Source organism: Ornithorhynchus anatinus, chromosome 11 (genome assembly GCF_004115215.2).
Source record: "Ornithorhynchus anatinus isolate Pmale09 chromosome 11, mOrnAna1.pri.v4, whole genome shotgun sequence".
NCBI classification, from domain to species: Eukaryota; Metazoa; Chordata; class Mammalia; order Monotremata; family Ornithorhynchidae; genus Ornithorhynchus; species Ornithorhynchus anatinus.
This window is the reverse complement of record NC_041738.1, coordinates 30671339-30687602: the sequence shown is the minus strand read 5'-3', so window position 1 is coordinate 30687602 and position 16264 is coordinate 30671339. Positions and strand designations below refer to the sequence as shown.

General features: G+C 46.5%; 1 protein-coding gene and 1 long non-coding RNA gene across 2 annotated transcripts in view; both read left to right on the top strand.

The window, feature by feature from the left end:
• The window catches only part of SLC7A10 (solute carrier family 7 member 10), a 94851-nt gene extending 79143 nt beyond the window's left edge, over nt 1-15708 (top strand). Inside the window, exons 5-11 of the mRNA XM_029074589.2 lie at nt 2719-2872; nt 4819-4942; nt 5049-5152; nt 6047-6143; nt 13385-13534; nt 13888-14065; nt 15379-15708. Coding sequence (XP_028930422.1) covers nt 2719-2872; nt 4819-4942; nt 5049-5152; nt 6047-6143; nt 13385-13534; nt 13888-14065; nt 15379-15509 — 938 coding nt within the window. The 3' untranslated portion in view covers nt 15510-15708. The remainder of the gene's footprint in view (nt 1-2718; nt 2873-4818; nt 4943-5048; nt 5153-6046; nt 6144-13384; nt 13535-13887; nt 14066-15378) is intronic.
• On the top strand, nt 21-2674 carry LOC120638706. Its single transcript, XR_005660591.1, has 2 exons — nt 21-70; nt 2521-2674. It is a non-coding gene; the product is annotated as an uncharacterized LOC120638706 (long non-coding RNA).
• Nucleotides 15709-16264: the final 556 nt, after the last annotated feature.

The following is a 16264-nucleotide window of genomic DNA, read 5'->3' as shown; positions in this document are numbered from 1 at the left end:
TTGCAGAAGGAAACACCACCGGGAAATGGCTCCAATCTCCCGGCTCCTGCCCTCTGCTCCACCCCCAGAGGTAAAGTGACAGACCCCTTGGGCAGGAAGTTGGGCAGAGACAGATGGGATCATTTTCACCAAGGGAAGGTTGTTGCTCAGAATTAATCAGTGAAAAAAGATCCAAGGATTTATTGAGCACCTCTTCTGTGCAGAACCTTTTACTAGGCATGATCCCAGCTCTAAAAGAGCTTAGAGTCTAGTCAGGGAGACAGATACTGAAATAATTTACAGAGAGGAGAAAGAAGAATTAGCCCTTAAATAATAGGATATTTGTCGTAATGTACCGAAGTGCTTCAGTTGCTGAGTATGTAACATCCCAGCTCTCGGGAATGTGCACAGCCCCATTTTGTTCAGCCTCCTAAACCAGAACTTGTTTTTGTTTTTACGAGATGTTCTTCCCCTTGACTCTATTTATTGCCATTGTTCTTGTCTGTCCGTCTCCCCCGATTAGACTGTAAGCCCGTCAAACAGCAGGGACTGTCTCTATCTGTTGCCGACTTGTTCATTCCAAGCGCTTAGTACAGTGCTCTGCACATAGTAAGTGCTCAATAAATACTATTGAATGAAGAACTTAATGTTGTTTCTCAGGCCCTGAGACTGTCAAAGAGGGCACTTGAAGAAGGAGGCTGGGAGCTACTACAAACCAGAAGCTCGGTAGAATTTTTATCTACCGGTGCCCACATCCATCGGCACAAATTCAGGTCAAGTCCTGCCCAAGTGCAGGTGGCTTCAGCAGGAAGTCTCATTCATGGCGGGCAAGCTGGATCTGTTTGAAGTCAGCCAATCCTTTGTATTTATTGAGCACTTACTGTCTGCAGAGCACTGTACTAAATGCTTGGGATGAGGTGGCCAAGTGGTTAAGAATATGGACTGCTAATCCACTGTGCTCTGCAAGCAAGGGTTCAAATCCCATCCTCGTTGTGGGTGTTCTTAATTCCCCCTCCCAACCCCACAGCAGTTATGTACATAGCTGAAATTTATTTATATTAGAGTCTGCCTCCCACTCTAGGCTGTAAGCTCATTGTGGGCAGGGAATGTGTCTGCTAATCGTTATATTTTACTCTCCCAAGCACTTAGTACAATACTCTGCCCACAGGAAGCACTTAATATATACGAATGAATGAATGAATTGGGAGGGTACAATATAACTGAAGGCATTCCCTGCCCAGTGACAAACATGCACCAATCTGTGGTCCTTGCTGCTCATCAATGCTCTCAGAAGAGCTCAAAGAGCAGGAGAACAAGGGACCTCTCCCCTGAAAGGGATTGGATGGTGGAGTTTTCCCATAAACCTGGCAGGGGACCCGGCATCCTTAAAGAAAACAGCTCTCTACCTTGGCAATCACACTATAACACCAGGATTAATTGTCATGTCATTTTCAATGCCTGCTTGTTTTCAATGGGGGACAGGCAAGAGAAACACTGCTCTTGTTCAGCAGATTTCTAAGATGGTTTATCACTTGTATGTTGCTTAGGTCTTCAAATTTATATTGAAATGTTTCTCAGAGGTTATCTATCCCTAACTCATGTATAACCCCAGGCTGTTTGCTTGCCTACCTAGGTCACGATTCAGAAAAGACAGACTATGATACCCTAACAAGGCAGGTGAAAATAATAAAATAATACATGCAGTATTTGTTAAATGCTAATACTAAGGCATTTATTAAATGTACAGTGGTAACTGCTGGGGAAGATACAAAATAAGCAGATCAGAGAGAGTTGCTATCCTCATTGTGGGCAGGGAATGTCTGTTATATTGTTGTAGTGTTCTCTCCCACTGTTTAGTGCAGTGCTCTGTCCTCAGTAAGTGCTCAGTAAATATATTTGACTGATTACTCCCCTTTTATCAGACGAGGAAGCTGAGACCCGGAGAAGTTAAGTGATTGGCCCAAATCACCCAGCAGGCCAATAGCAGAGCTGGGGTTAGAATTCCTCTAGGCCCCGCTGTTTTCTCTGGGAGATGTCTATCCTCAGAGAATGGTATCTTATTCCCAGGAAGTTCCAGGAGAGAGCATTGTGATGCCAGATCAAGGCCACCATAGTTAGGAAAGATCTGGGGCTATGTCCTTGAAGCCCAAGCAAACAGTCAGGGATTGAGTCCTGAGGGGAATGATGGACTAGGAGAGAGAGAGAGACTGGATTCAATGTTGGGGGCTAATTCCTAAGGACTTCTAGCCCCATGTCTTCACTAGCAAGTCCTCACTGGGAATGTGGGCAGCTGGAGGAGGAGTGTAGCAAGTGCATAGTCCTCATCGCTCACCCTCCCAGCTCCTGATGGGGAGCTCCCTCTACCCCTGTTATCTTGAGGGGAAACCAAGTCTGAGGATCCCAGTGCTTGCCAGCACCTAGCTGTCATGAAGAATGGAGCAGGACCCAGAGAGCCAGTCTTGGGGGACATAATAAATTTAGCAGGGTTGGGGGCGCTGCCGCACTGGAGATTTAAGTGCCTCGCACTGGTCTACTTTCCAGCTCTCCACCACCCAGGTCAGCCAAGCTGTTTCCCAAGAATGTAAACTCAAGATCCAGTAGATCCAAGAAGAGACATAGAAGTCACCACTTTTTTCCTCAATCCAGCTCCTCTGAGCTGCCCTAGTACCTGAATAAAGCATTGTTGTGAAACACATGACCCATCTGCCTCTCAACTTCTTGTTTCTGTTTTCCCTGTAGGACACTATGAAGAATTGAGACCAAGTAACGCCTTCAATTTCTGGATGACCCCCACGGTGGGGCACTTAGCATTAGCTTTTCTCCAAGGGTCGTTCGCTTTCAGTGGGTGGAACTTCCTGAACTACGTCACTGAAGAAATAGTAGATCCCCGCAGGCAAGTTTCTGGTCACCATGGCAATGGGGGACCCCCACCCCTACCCCTTCCCATGCTTGGCTCTCTAGGGCCAAAGACTGAGGAGTGGGACATTTAAGGAGGCAGAAGGGGAAAGGCACAGTGCAGAGTCAACAAGGCAAATGAGTGGGCCAAGAGGGCCCCTGGAGTTAGTAGAGAGAGTCTGGAAGCTGGCACTGTCACACAGAGGAACTCCCCTGGGCAGGGAATTTCTCTTGCACAAAATGGTTATTTCCCAAGACCTGCTGAGCTAAGCTGAATCTGAAGTAGAGTTGGAGCCACTGTCCAGAAATGACTCTTCCTCCTCCAGCTGAAATGCCAGTTCTGCTCGCTTACTAAAACTCCACTTGTCAAGATATGAATACTGGTTACTCTAAAGATAACCACTGCTTCAGAAAAATGGGCATACTTAACAATCATGGTACTTCCCCTCCTCATCCCACATCACTCCCTGGCGGAACTGGGTCAAATCATTCAACCTTGTACTGGGATGAGCATAGTACAAGGAATTGCTTCTAACCGCTCCCCTCAAGGGGTTTCTAGTCTGATGTGGGTTTCTGGTTTAGCATCATGTCACTATTATCCTGGGTGAAAAGGCCACATGAGATCTGATTGCTAATCAAACTGGCTTCCACTGCAACCTTTCCCATTGGCTCATTAGATGGATGGATATGTTGCCAATCAATTAATGAAGTTAATCTGAACCATGCCGCTACATCTGTGTCATTACAACTTTAATGACAAAAGATGGCTTTGACCAATAAAGAGCTCCTCTAAACTAGCCTTAACAGATCTCTCTTTGGGGATGCTGTCCGCCATTGACACTTCACTGGAAATCACTTATAATAGGACAGCCTCAAGGACAAGTGGAAGAAACCAAAATATCTCCCATCTTTACAGACTTCCTGCCAATCACACAAAATCCCAGATACTTTATTCTCTGAGAGGAAAATGTCCCAGAGTCCTTCCCAGAATCCTGCCTAACAAGCTAACCAAACCACTGGGTTTACCAAATGCCATATTCTATATAGAAAACTGAGGTAACTTTGGCAGCAGCTGTGCTGAGTAAAATCTTTAAGGCCAAAGAGTGACATTCTGCCTAGAGGTGGGAATCATTTTTGTCTCTGCCCCTTAAATAGAAAAGATTTCCTGATAGAACTCCCCAGAGCCCAATGCTATAATTATGCCTGAGCTGGTGCCTCCATTAATTTTGTTACTTTGCATGTTGTTTCACATATTATTATAGGCTCTTTAGTGTTCAATAAGTGAAAATCACCTTAACTATCTCTCAAATATCCTCTCTCCTTTTGCCAAAAGTCATTCATTTCAATGATTACCAGGTGGGCCCAGGCCTGCCTGAACACATCAAGCCTCCACCGGGCTTTGCTGAGAAGTCAGATGAGACACATGAGGACCCATGCAGACCTGACAGGCGTCTGGTCTAGGCCCTTTCGCTCCATATAACTCATTTTGTCACTTCCTTGGGGGACTCTCCAAACTCCAAACTGACCTTGAGGTTAGCAGCCCCAGAGAAAGGTTTGGAGGATAAGGTGGAAGAATCTGGGGTTGGGGGCCAAAATGAGGTTTGGGATGAACTTGCCAGTGATCTAGGTTCTCTCCTAGCCCCCTATGACCGTGGCTTACCAGATGTCCAAGCTAATCATTTATTGAACACTTACGGGGTGCAAAGCACTGTACAGTTTGGGATAGTACAATACAGAAGTGCCAGTAGTCACAATCCCTGCCCACAAGGAACTTTCAGTCCTAAGCAGTTTCACAGCCAGTCTGCCCCCAGCTCCCTTCTCACACCTGGGTGTCTCTGCCCATTTACTTATCCCCTCACCCCTCATGTCAGAACGGCAGTCAATTTCTTGCATTTGCAACCTGTGGATGTCAATGCTGACCGATCCTCATCATTTTCTTATTAGGAACCTACCTCGTGCCATATTCATATCCATTCCACTGGTGACATTTGTGTACACATTCACCAACATAGCATACTTCACTGCCATGTCTCCTCAAGAGCTCTTGTCCTCCAATGCTGTGGCCGTAGTAAGTACATCCCTCCCTCCCATCCCCGCAGATCTAAAACATACTTTCGTTACCGCTCTGGGCCGTGCAGTATTTTTTTAGTTTCTCTGCCTTCCGTTTGTTTTAGACATTTGGTGAAAAGTTACTGGGCTACTTCTCCTGGATCATGCCTGTCTCTGTGGCCCTGTCTACATTTGGAGGAATAAATGGTTACCTTTTTACCTCATCAAGGTCAGCCAGAGAGTGCTTTTGGTCAAAGTCGTTTGATTTGTTGGGTCTGGGTGGGGGCTCCACCCCTGAAGGGGAGATAGGACGAGGACCCCGGTGAAGGCCAAAATGGTGGCCTGGGTTTAAAATTGCCATGGGAGGATAGGTGAGGAGAGTTGGGATAGCTTAAAGATAAAGTTGACGTAATGATGAGTTATTCCAGAGAAAGTTTGCCATCTCCACCGATGACAAATTGAAAAAAAAATAGGTTGACACTGCAACAGGAAGGATGGTGGCAAAGAAAAGGAGAACATCCTGGTTGCCAGGGTTAGTATGGACATCAGAGCAACTTTCAGGAAAATAGGTCTTCACAGGGCTGAATTTAGCCAAGGAAAGAAAATGTTCAGATTTTTTGCCCGGTAGAGGGATGGGTTTGGGGCAAGAATGATTCGTCTTTAGCTATCCAGGAAAGAGAAGAAAACTATCTTCTCACCATTGAGAGAACTGTAGTTGGAAAGAGTGACTGACCATTACTTGGGTGGCTAGTTTTTTTTTCCTGAGGAAGGAAAGAAGAAAACAGTGAGGTTCCACCCAAAGCCCCTGGGCCCAAGTCAGAGCTAATCTGTACCAGGTGTTCTCCTGGACAGGGTTTTATTCTGGCCAGGTCATTCTGGCTACAAGGGTGAACCAGATGGTTTTAAACTTATTGCCCTCAAAGCCCAGGGGAAAAACTAGATCTGACTAGTCTCCACCAGGACCAGGGACAACTGACCAGAGCAGTCTCCAAGCCGAGGAACCCTGCACCACAGCTGTCTGACCCTGCTAAGGATGCAATGAGACCACAGGGCTGGAGTGAAAGGCAGGCACCGGTGGGGCAGCTCCTCACTTTGACCTCCACATGCATCTACTGCTTTACAGGTTATGTTTCTCAGGAGCCCGGGAAGGCCATTTGCCCAGTCTGCTCGCCATGATCCACGTCAAGCAGTGCACCCCGATCCCCGCTCTCCTCGTCTGTGTAAGTGTGTTTACACCTGCCATTCCCCTAGTTGCCCAAAGACCCTGACCCTGACTTGAACTCACATCCCATGTCTCTCCATGCAGGGGGTATTCTGTGGCCAGACTCTTCATTTGTATTTATTGAGCACTTACTGTGTGGAAAGACTGTGGATGATAACTGTGTCATGTGTACAGTGCTCACTATGAGCCAAGCATCATGCTAAGCACAGGAGAAGGTACAATATAAACAGATCAGATGTGGTCCCCATCTCTTATGGGGTTTGCCCCGGGACCGAGTTCTGCTGACAGACCGAAGCAGTAGGTTGAGGCAGTAATCAGGTAAAAAGGGCCCTAATTGCTATTCTCCAATTGCTTCAATTCCTTACTTTGTTTTGCTGCTGGTGGAGATGAGGCCTATAAACACTAATGAGCCAAAAGAGGGATGCTGCCCCTGGAGGGAATGATGTAGTTTTTGCATTAATTGGTCCCCTAGACTGTAAGCTCATTGTGGGCAGGGAATGTATCTGTTTATTGTTGTATTGGACTCTCCCAAGCACCATGTACAGTGCTCTGCAGACAGTAAGCTCTCAGTAAATACAATTGAATGAATCTGTGCAGTTGCACAGAGGAAAAACCCCAGAGAGCACGGAATTGGTGGCCAGGGCCATGGGTTTTTTAAGAATTCTTTCAAAAATCAGTGGACTCCATCCTCCCTTGGCCAATCAGGCAACCACTTTTGGCTTTTGTTGAAAGGCATTTAGAGGAATTAAAGCCCAGTGACTCCCCAGAGGCGAGCCATTGAGTTTGGCATGGGGCCTCACACTTCCTTCCACTAGCCCAGCAGGGAAGCATCCAAGGTGGTGATGAAATATTAATTTCCTAATGAATAGGAATAGAAAGCTAACACAGCCAACGGCTGCAAAGAAAATTAGCTTCACCTTTAGACAAACCTAATTAATTCACCTTCTAATGAAAAACAGCATGCACAAAGAGCTGTTCCTTAAGCCAACTGCCACTCTAGCATAGCCTCCTTTTCTCCCAAACAGGACAGGGAGGATGAAGATTCCCTTGAGAACTGTTTTGCAGGTAGTTCTCAAATCTTTATCTCTAAGTATTCTCCATCTGGTCAGCCTAACTGCCTTTTGTCCCTTCACCGTGTGTTCATCTCCACTTTGGAATGTGTTTGTTTATTGTTATATTGTATTCTCCCAAGCACTTAGTACAGTGCTCTGCACACAGTAAATGCTCAATAAATATGACTTAATGAACTCATCCCTTCCCCTGCTGCTCTCTGTCTCTAAGAGAACACACATATCTTTCCACATTAAAGTCACCCAGCAAACTCCTTCCCATTCTCTTTCTTCTAAACCATGATCCCCAAGCAGAAGGAAAACTGAAAATAACAGTATTGGCTCAGTGGAAAGAGCACGGGCTTTGGAGTCAGGGCTCATGAGTTCGAATCCCAGCTCTGCCACTTGTCGGCTGTGTGACTGTGGGCAAGTCACTTAACTTCTCTGTGCCTCAGTTCCCTCATCTGTAAAATGGGGATTAAGACTGTGAGCCCCACGTGGGACAACCTGATTCCCCTATGTCTACCCCAGCGCTTAGAACAGTGCTCGCCACATAGTAAGCGCTTAACAAATACCAACATTATTATTATTATTATTATTACTTTTCTCCTTGGGCAGGTCAGTGATGCTCGAGCAAGAAGTAGCATACCAGATAGTACTACAAGGGTTCATTCATTCAATCATATTTCTTGAGTGCTTACTTTGTGCAAAACACTATACTAAGCATTTAGGAGAGTATAATACGGCAAGCGTTAAAGCAGCTCCCAAAGGGGTCAGACCCATTTGGCATGGACCTGTCCACAGAGCTGCACTGTGCATTAATAAAGCACATGGCTCCTGCTCTCTGGGAACTTCTCTGACATAGGGGAGGTCAGAAGGTACAATCTGAGAGCCCCGTATAGAATCTTATCATTGCATCTGGTGCCAGGGCCATTTTTTCTCAGGGTAGAGGTTGGTCATTGGCCAGCAACAGGCAACCACGGCCAACTTCCCTTGCTGACACTATTCCTGGGCAAAGCAACCTCTCTGCTCCTTGGAGGGGTTGCCCTGAAGATCAAACAGCTCCAGATCCTGTCACCCAGGTGTTTGGAAAGCCTTTCAGAGATGTAATTTTATGCCATGACCTAGGCAGCTTGGCAGCAGCAAAACCATCATAACTGCAGCTCACTAAAGCACAGGAACTCAAGGGATGAGCCAGGGGAGAAGTTTGAGATGGTCTTTTCTCCAGCCTAAAAGGCTCTTTGACACCCACACCTCAAGCTGGAGAGGGACTTTGGACTATCCCTCCACTAGCTGAGTGGGTCAGTACTCTCCCAAGCACTTAGTACAGTGCTCTGCACACAGTAAGAGCTCAGTAAATATCATTGAATGAATAAATGAATAAATGAGACATATTTCTAAGTGACTTATAGCCTCACAAGTGGCAATGGAGCAGCAGAGAAGCAGGCTGATCCAAAACCCTGAGATCTGTGCACAGAGAGGGTCCATAGAGGCCCGGAAAACAAACTACACTCTTCAATACCTGAATTCTGTGGGTAATCTTCACTTTCCACAAATTTTTTGGAGAAGTATGAAATAGCAAAGAGATAATAAACAGTTCAATTCACAGACACCCAATCCTGGATATCCCACAGTTTTTGCTTAAAGGTGAGTCAGCCCCCATTCAAACCAGTTTTCTAACATTAGCAGAGGGTGGTCACAGCAGGAGCTAGAGAAGTGAATTGCTTGGTTGGCATTCAGCAGCACTGTTCACCAAAAAACAAAAAGTCCCAAGAGGAAGCTGAAGCCTGGAAATTTCCATCATCTTTCCGCCACTGCCGAGGCCGGCGAGGGTCTGAAAGGACTCGTGATGCAGGTCGGGGCAGAGCAAGTCTTTGGGAGGAAAGTATAAGAAAAAACAAAGAATTTCTCCAGGATGGTATGTACAAATCACCTATCCCACTACTACTGTCTTCGACATCAGAACGGCAACCCCAACTCTGCTCTCCAGACAGCAGGTGGGGCACAACTTTCAGAGAACTCTGAGTTCTGGCAATCCAGTCCACTGGAATAATAATAATAATTATAATAAATGCTCAAGTGCCTACTATGTGCCAACCACTGTGGTAGATGCAAGTTAATCAGATTGGACACAGTCCCTATCCCACATGGGGCTCACAGGCTTAAAATACGCATTTTACAGGTGAGGCAACTGAAGCACAGAGAAGTTAAGTGACTCTCCCAAAGTCACCCAATAGACAAGTCACAGAGCCAGGATTAGAAACTAGGTCGTTTGGAGTCCCAGGCCCATGCTCTTTCCATTAGGCCTTGCTGCTTTTAAGCCATTAGAAGCAAGCGAATGCTCATCCTCTTCCAAGATCTTAGTACAGGGCTCTGCACATAGTAAACGCTCAATAAATACTATTGAATGAATGAATCCTCTCCAACAGTCTCTCTTTAATGAGAACAACTTTGTCATGCTCAGGTTTCATAGGGTCCTTTGTGCCTAATGAGTATGAGCCCAGACTAATAACAATAATAATAATAATAATGGTATTTGTTAAGCGCTTACTATGTGCAGAGCACTGTTCTAAGCGCGGGGGAGATACAGGGGAATCAGGTTGTCCCACAGTCACAGTCTTAGTCCCCATTTTACAGATGAGGTAACTGAGGCACAGAGAAGTGAAGTAACTTGCCCACAGTCACACAGTTCACCCCCCACATCCTATCCGTTACCAAGACCTGCTGGTTTCACCTTTACAATATCGCCAAGATCCGCCCTTTCCTCTCCACCCAAACGGCTCCTTACTGCTACAGGCTCTTGTTATAACCCGGCTAGACTACTGTGCCAGCTTTCTCTCTGATCTCCCTTCCTCCTCTCTCGCTCCGCTCCAGTCTATTCTTCACTCTGCTGCCCGGCTCATCTTCCTGCAGAAACGCTCTGGGCATGTCACTCCCCTTCTTAAACATCTTCAGTGGTTGCCTATCTGCCTATCTGCCTATCAACCTCCACTCCAAACAAAAACTCCTCACTCTAGGCTTCAAGGCTCTACATCACCTTGCCCCTTCCTACCTCTCCTCTCTTCTTTCTTTCTACTGCCCACCTCACACGCTCCGCTCCTCTGCCGCCCACCTCCTCTCCGTCCCTCGGTCTCGCCTATCCCGCCGTCGACCCATGGGCCACGTCCTCCCGCGGTCCTGGAATGCCCTCCCTCCTCGCCTCCCTCCTCACCTCCGCCAGGCTAATTCTCTTCCCCTCTTCAAAACCCTACTTAAAACTCACCTCCTCCAAGAGGCCTTCCCAGACTGAGCTCCCCTTCTCCCTCTACTCCCTCTACCGCCCCCCCCTTCACCTCTCCACAGCTTAACTCTCTTTTCCCCCCATCTCCCTCTGCTCCTCCCCCTCTCCCTTCCCATCCCCTCAGCACTGTACTCATCTGCTCAACTGTATATATTTACATTACCCTATTTATTTTGTTAATGAAATGTACATCGCCTTGATTCTATTTAGTTGCCATTGTTTTTAGAAGATGTTCTTCCCCTCGACTCTATTTATTGCCATTGTTCTTGTCTGTCTGTCTCCCCCCATTAGACTGTAAGCCCGTCAAATGGCAGGGACTGTCTCTATCTGTTGCCAACTTGTTCATTCCAAGCGCTTATGTGCTCTGCACATAGTAAGAGCTCAATAAGTACTATTGAATGAATGAATGAATGAAAGCTGACAAGTGGCAGAGCCGGGATTCAAACCCATGACCTCTGACACCCACCCAAGCCCGGGCTCTTTCCACTGAGCCATACTGCTTCTCTAGCAGGAACTTGGGTAAACCTTCCCATGGGGAAGGGGTGCTCCAGCTTCTCAAGTTGCTGTTTCAGCTTCTCCCTGTGGGAGTTTTCAAAACTTGGACTCCTTGGCCAAACACTCAAAGGGTTGTATTGATTTGGCATTTTATGTTTTTTATTCAGATTTGAGGACATCTTTAAAATGCTTCCTCTGCCCTCTTCGGCAGCTCCCTAGTCTCCGGTGGAACCACAATGCTTATTTGGGAGTGTTCTGCTCCAATTCCAGTTCCGTGACGCTGGGTCTGACCATCATGCAGTCATCCATTCATTCATTCAATCATATTAAATGAGCACTTACTGTACTAAGTGCTTGAGGGAGTACACCGTAACAATAAACAGACATATTCCCTGCCCACAAGCTTACAATCTTTTTGGTGGTGGTTGTGATGCTGGAACCCCCTTTCAGGAGCAACGGATGATCCTTGGTCCTGAAACTTCAGGCCTAAGAACCTGCTCAGAGGAATGGATTATAGTGCTAGTGGTTTGTACGGTGCCATGCCCACTCTCTTATCTCTGCCGGTCATGTTTCCTGCAGGGGCATTAAATGCAACAAGAAAGTAGGCAGGTGGAGTTGGAGCAGGTGGCAAAGTGCCTGTGCGGTATTCACCCCCATCAATCATCTGCTAGCAGAACTGAGATTAGAATCCAAGTCTGCTGATTCCCAGAGCAGACCTCTCCCACCAGAAGCAGGGCAGTTCTTGTTGTACCCACATGCCAGTAGCGATCTTTGTACTCCCAACTCAGAACTAAGGTAGAACCTCTTCTTCTTCTGTTGAGCCTGCAAAGGGCACTTTAACGAAGTCTCATTCACGATCCCCATTTTTCTGAGAAGGAAATTGAGACGCAGAGAAGTCGTGACCCCAAAGTCACCCCAATACTTAGTGGTAAAACCAGAATTGGAACATCGGCTTCTGAATTACCAATACGTGACTTCCCAATCAAGTCACATAACCCTGAAAAACCAAGAGCAGCCAGCACCCCCTGCCCCCTTCTGAGTTAGCTTTTGTCAGCCTTTATCATGTCAGGAACTGGACAACCATTGCCAAGGACACAGAAGGTTGACCTTAAGCTAAGGGTCAAAGTCGAGGGCTCCTGGCAGCCGGAGCTGGACTGCTTCTGCACCTCGCTTTTATGCTTTCTTGGCCTACCGTTTACATCCTGTCCACCCCTACTTTTTGATTCCAAGAATCTCAGCCCCAGTCTTAGCACTCAACCAGCCTCTGCCACATGCCAAGCCTGAGATCAGATGCTTGGTTATCGAGATCAACAAGGAAACCCTCGGCCCGGCCCTTGGGAGCCTGTGTTCTCAGCCTGAAACATTGACTTGAACACCCACAGTGTGTAAGAAGAAAGCCTTGAGTCACAAATGGATGTGCACACACACACACACACACACACACACACAGTGGTTTTGTGAGGGGTCAACAGGAGCACCACCGAATACTGATAATACCTGGCAGCCATACTTTCCATTTCTGGGCCAGCCCAAAGCCTGTAGGATCTGCCTCTAGCCCTAGCCCTCTGGGGTTCTATTTTGACCAGCACATCCACTGTTCCTTTCCTTCCTGACAAGAATCTGTCAGTGCTGAGGCAGAAAGCAAAGCAACAGCAGCATTTTCTGAGCTCTGCTTTATGAAGAACACTAAACTAGGCATTTAGGAGAACACAGTAAGCATAGTAGAGCAGGAGCAGTAGTATCTACTGAGCACCCACGGGGTGCAGAGCAATAGATTCAGAGGCGGGGGAGTACAAGACAAGAAAACATTCCATTCCCTCCCTACAAGGAGCTTACACTCCAACAGACAAAAGAAGAAACAGTGGAGGGGAACCCATAACTGCAGCATTGTGGGTGGCAGTGGAGGCAGCCCAGAGGATGACTGATAACCTAGTTTCGATGAACCAGGTGACAGTGCAAATAGCACGGACCTGAAAGTCCAAAGACCTGAGTTCTAATGCTGGCTCCACCCCTTGTCTGCTGGGTGACCTTGGGTAAGTCATTTAACTTCTTTATGCCTTGGTTATTCCATCTTTAAGCTAGGAACTAGGACCATAAGCCCTTTATGGGTTAGGGACCGGGACCAACCTGATTAACTTGTACAGTGCCTGGCACATAGTAAGCGTTTAACAAATACCATTAAAAAAGGTACATGCTCCTCTATTTTGCCCTCCCTCCATTTTAACTCTCAACAATGTCTCCCTTTCTGCTTTGCTGCCATGACAGGATAGCTGAGAGGGGGAGTCAGAGCCCCAGGCACCTATCTATGACCTTCAACATGACAGGGAAATCCCAGGGACTAAAGTTATAGGCCTTGGGTGACAAAATAGTTTTTTTTCCTAACTATGCAGAAATGGTTTTCTACTTCTCTTCCAGTGTGGGACCACTGCCATCATCATGCTTGTCGGTGACACGTACACATTAATTAATTACCTTTCATTCATTAACTACCTCTGCTACGGAGTGACGATCATAGGGTTAATTGTGCTGCGATGGAAGAGACCCAAACTCTTCAGACCCATCAAGGTGAACACTCTAAGCCTCCTTTTCTTTCTTCGTCAAATTGCTGTTGCTCAACCCTCCTTTAAGGAACAGTAAAAACCAAGTGGGAAGACCAATCAACCAATCATATTTATTGAGTGCTTACTATGTGCAGAGCACTGTACTAAGCACTTGGGAGAGTACAACATAAACAGAGTTGGAAGATATATTCTCTGCCCACACTGAGCATACAGTCTAGATGGGGAGAAGACCTTACAAGCAGCTTCCCTGGAGTTGGCCAGAGGAATGGAGGGTGGACAGAGCAGTGTGCTAGGGTGACCTAAGGAGACCACTTCCTGTACCCATAGGCCTCTGATATTCTCTCTCTCTCTTTCTAGGTGAACCTCCTTGTTCCAGTCACTTACTTGGTATTTTGGGCCTTTCTGTTGATCTTCAGCTTATACTCTGAGCCTGTGGTCTGTGGCATTGGCCTCATCATCATCTTGACTGGAGTGCCTGTGTTCTTTCTGGGAGTGTATTGGAGAAACAAACCAAAGTGTGTAAATAGGCTGACAGGTGAGCCAACTCTCTGTGTGCTTGGGAAGCAGTAAGGAAAAAGGTGGATTATGACTGATACAAAGTAGGGCTGGAGGGGAACCAGCAGCCAGTTGGGCTCTCCAGACTAGTCCACAATTCAAAAGCTGGGATCTGTTTATGTTGTTCCTCATGCCATTGCCCCTAATTTAAGCTTAGGGAGAAAGCCCCAGTGATGAATGGGCTTGATGAATCAATCAAGTGATGGGGTTTATTGAGTAAAACTTACTCTGTGCAGAGCACTGAGCTAAGCACTTAGGAGAGTACAATAGAGTAAGTGGGCACAATTTCTGCCCTCAGCTTGATGGGACTATTTTGCATGAAAATGAGTTTCTTCGCTCTGGGCCTGGATTTTAATGGGAACAACCAAAAAGCCACTCATTTAGAGGTTGCCCCAGCTGGACTTTACCAGAGGTAGAGGTTCAAGTATTTGGTCCCAAACATGAACTCTGGGATAGGAACAAGAAAATGAAAAGCAAAAACTTGAACTGCTGGGACTTCTGCAGCAACCTCTAGGGAGAGGGCTGCCTGTCTGCCCCAAGGCCCTGGAAATGGTTTGCCATCTGGGCACTGATTACCAGCTGAGGCTGGAGATGAGGTTGGGCCATTCCCTGTTCCAAGGCCTCCTCAAGACTCCCCAGAGAACTGATTCCCTCTCTTAGAAATGAGAATCAGACTCTTGGAGGCCAGAACACCAATGGCCAGGGCACTCCAGTACCACAGCTTGTGTTTGCTAGTTTCTTGATCAATGAGCACCGCTGAAAAGGCAAACAGACTCCTCAGGGAACCCTGGTTATGTGTCAGTGTGCACTGTAACTGGCCCCACATAAGGGTGCATGCTGCAGCTCCCACAAAAACTGCATTCCCATCCTTTCCTCCTCCCCCAGTCAATCATATTTTTTTGAGTCCTTCCTGGGTGCAGAGCACTGTACTAAGTAAGCACTTGGGAGAGTAAATTATGTCAGAGATGGTAGACATATTCCTTGACCACATGAGTTTACAGTCTAGATGGGGAGACAGACATTAATAAAAACAAATTATGGACATGTCCATAAGTGTCTTGGGGCTGGGAGTGAATAAAGAAAGCAAATCAGGGTGATGCAGAAGGGAGTGGGAGAAAAAGAAATGAAGGCTTAATCACCCTCCCCTTCCGTAAGACACCGTTGCCCACTAGGAAAGTCCCCTCCTTTAAGATGATCTCCATGGATTTGCTTAAGACTGTGTGGTAATTAGGCACATGCTGCGTACCTTCAAACAATCGGATTAACCATTGGTGGGGTCTTGTCCTGTTGTAGAGTCCATGACATGCTGGGGCCAGAAACTGTGTTTTGTGGTGTACCCCCATGAGGGAGCTCCGGAAGATGAGGACAGCACCTGCAATCACATTTCATTGCCTGAAAATGACAAGACTTTGAAGATACAATAAGGCGGGCTCTAAAACGGATGTAGATTTTTGTTTACACGTTGATTTTTTTTTCAAAAGGTTTTTCTGGAAAAAAATGGTTTTTAGACCTTGATAGCAGAGCACCGAAAATGAGACACCCAGATAAATCCAGCTTAGTCCCATGTCCTTAGCTTTTCCCTAAAAAGAAATTATATAAATAAAATAAGGATGCCGTTGTTTATTTCTGGTGCCATATTCAGTACATCAGAAAGGTGACATTGGAAATACACATATAAGCTTACAGACACAGTCCAGGCCCTAGCTCTGCCAAACCACAAATTAAATGGGCCAATTGAAAAGATCCTCCCCACCCCTCACCTGACCTCCATCATCTGGGAGGAAATTCAACACAGTCCAAGAAGATTGGTGAGGGGAGGGAAAGATAACCAAGATTTTCACAGTGACCTCAAAGTTGTCACTGAGTACTGGATTCTCCAGGGTCACTGGCACCTAGAGGTTTAGTGTATAATAGGAACATTAGAACCATGAACTGTGTCTGCAGCAACGAAAGAGAAATGGGAATGGACATCGGGAATTCTGATACAATCTCTGTCTGTGGAAAATACTCACCAGCAACTCAGTAACCAGAGAATAAGCTGCTATAGAGATGGATGTAAACATACGCAGCTCCATATTTCCATTGAAAGGATCAGAACCCTACTGTTTTTCATTGAAAATGTGATGGGGAAAAACAATTGGCATTCTTGGACTCTTCTTTAGCTAGCTGGCTGATGCCA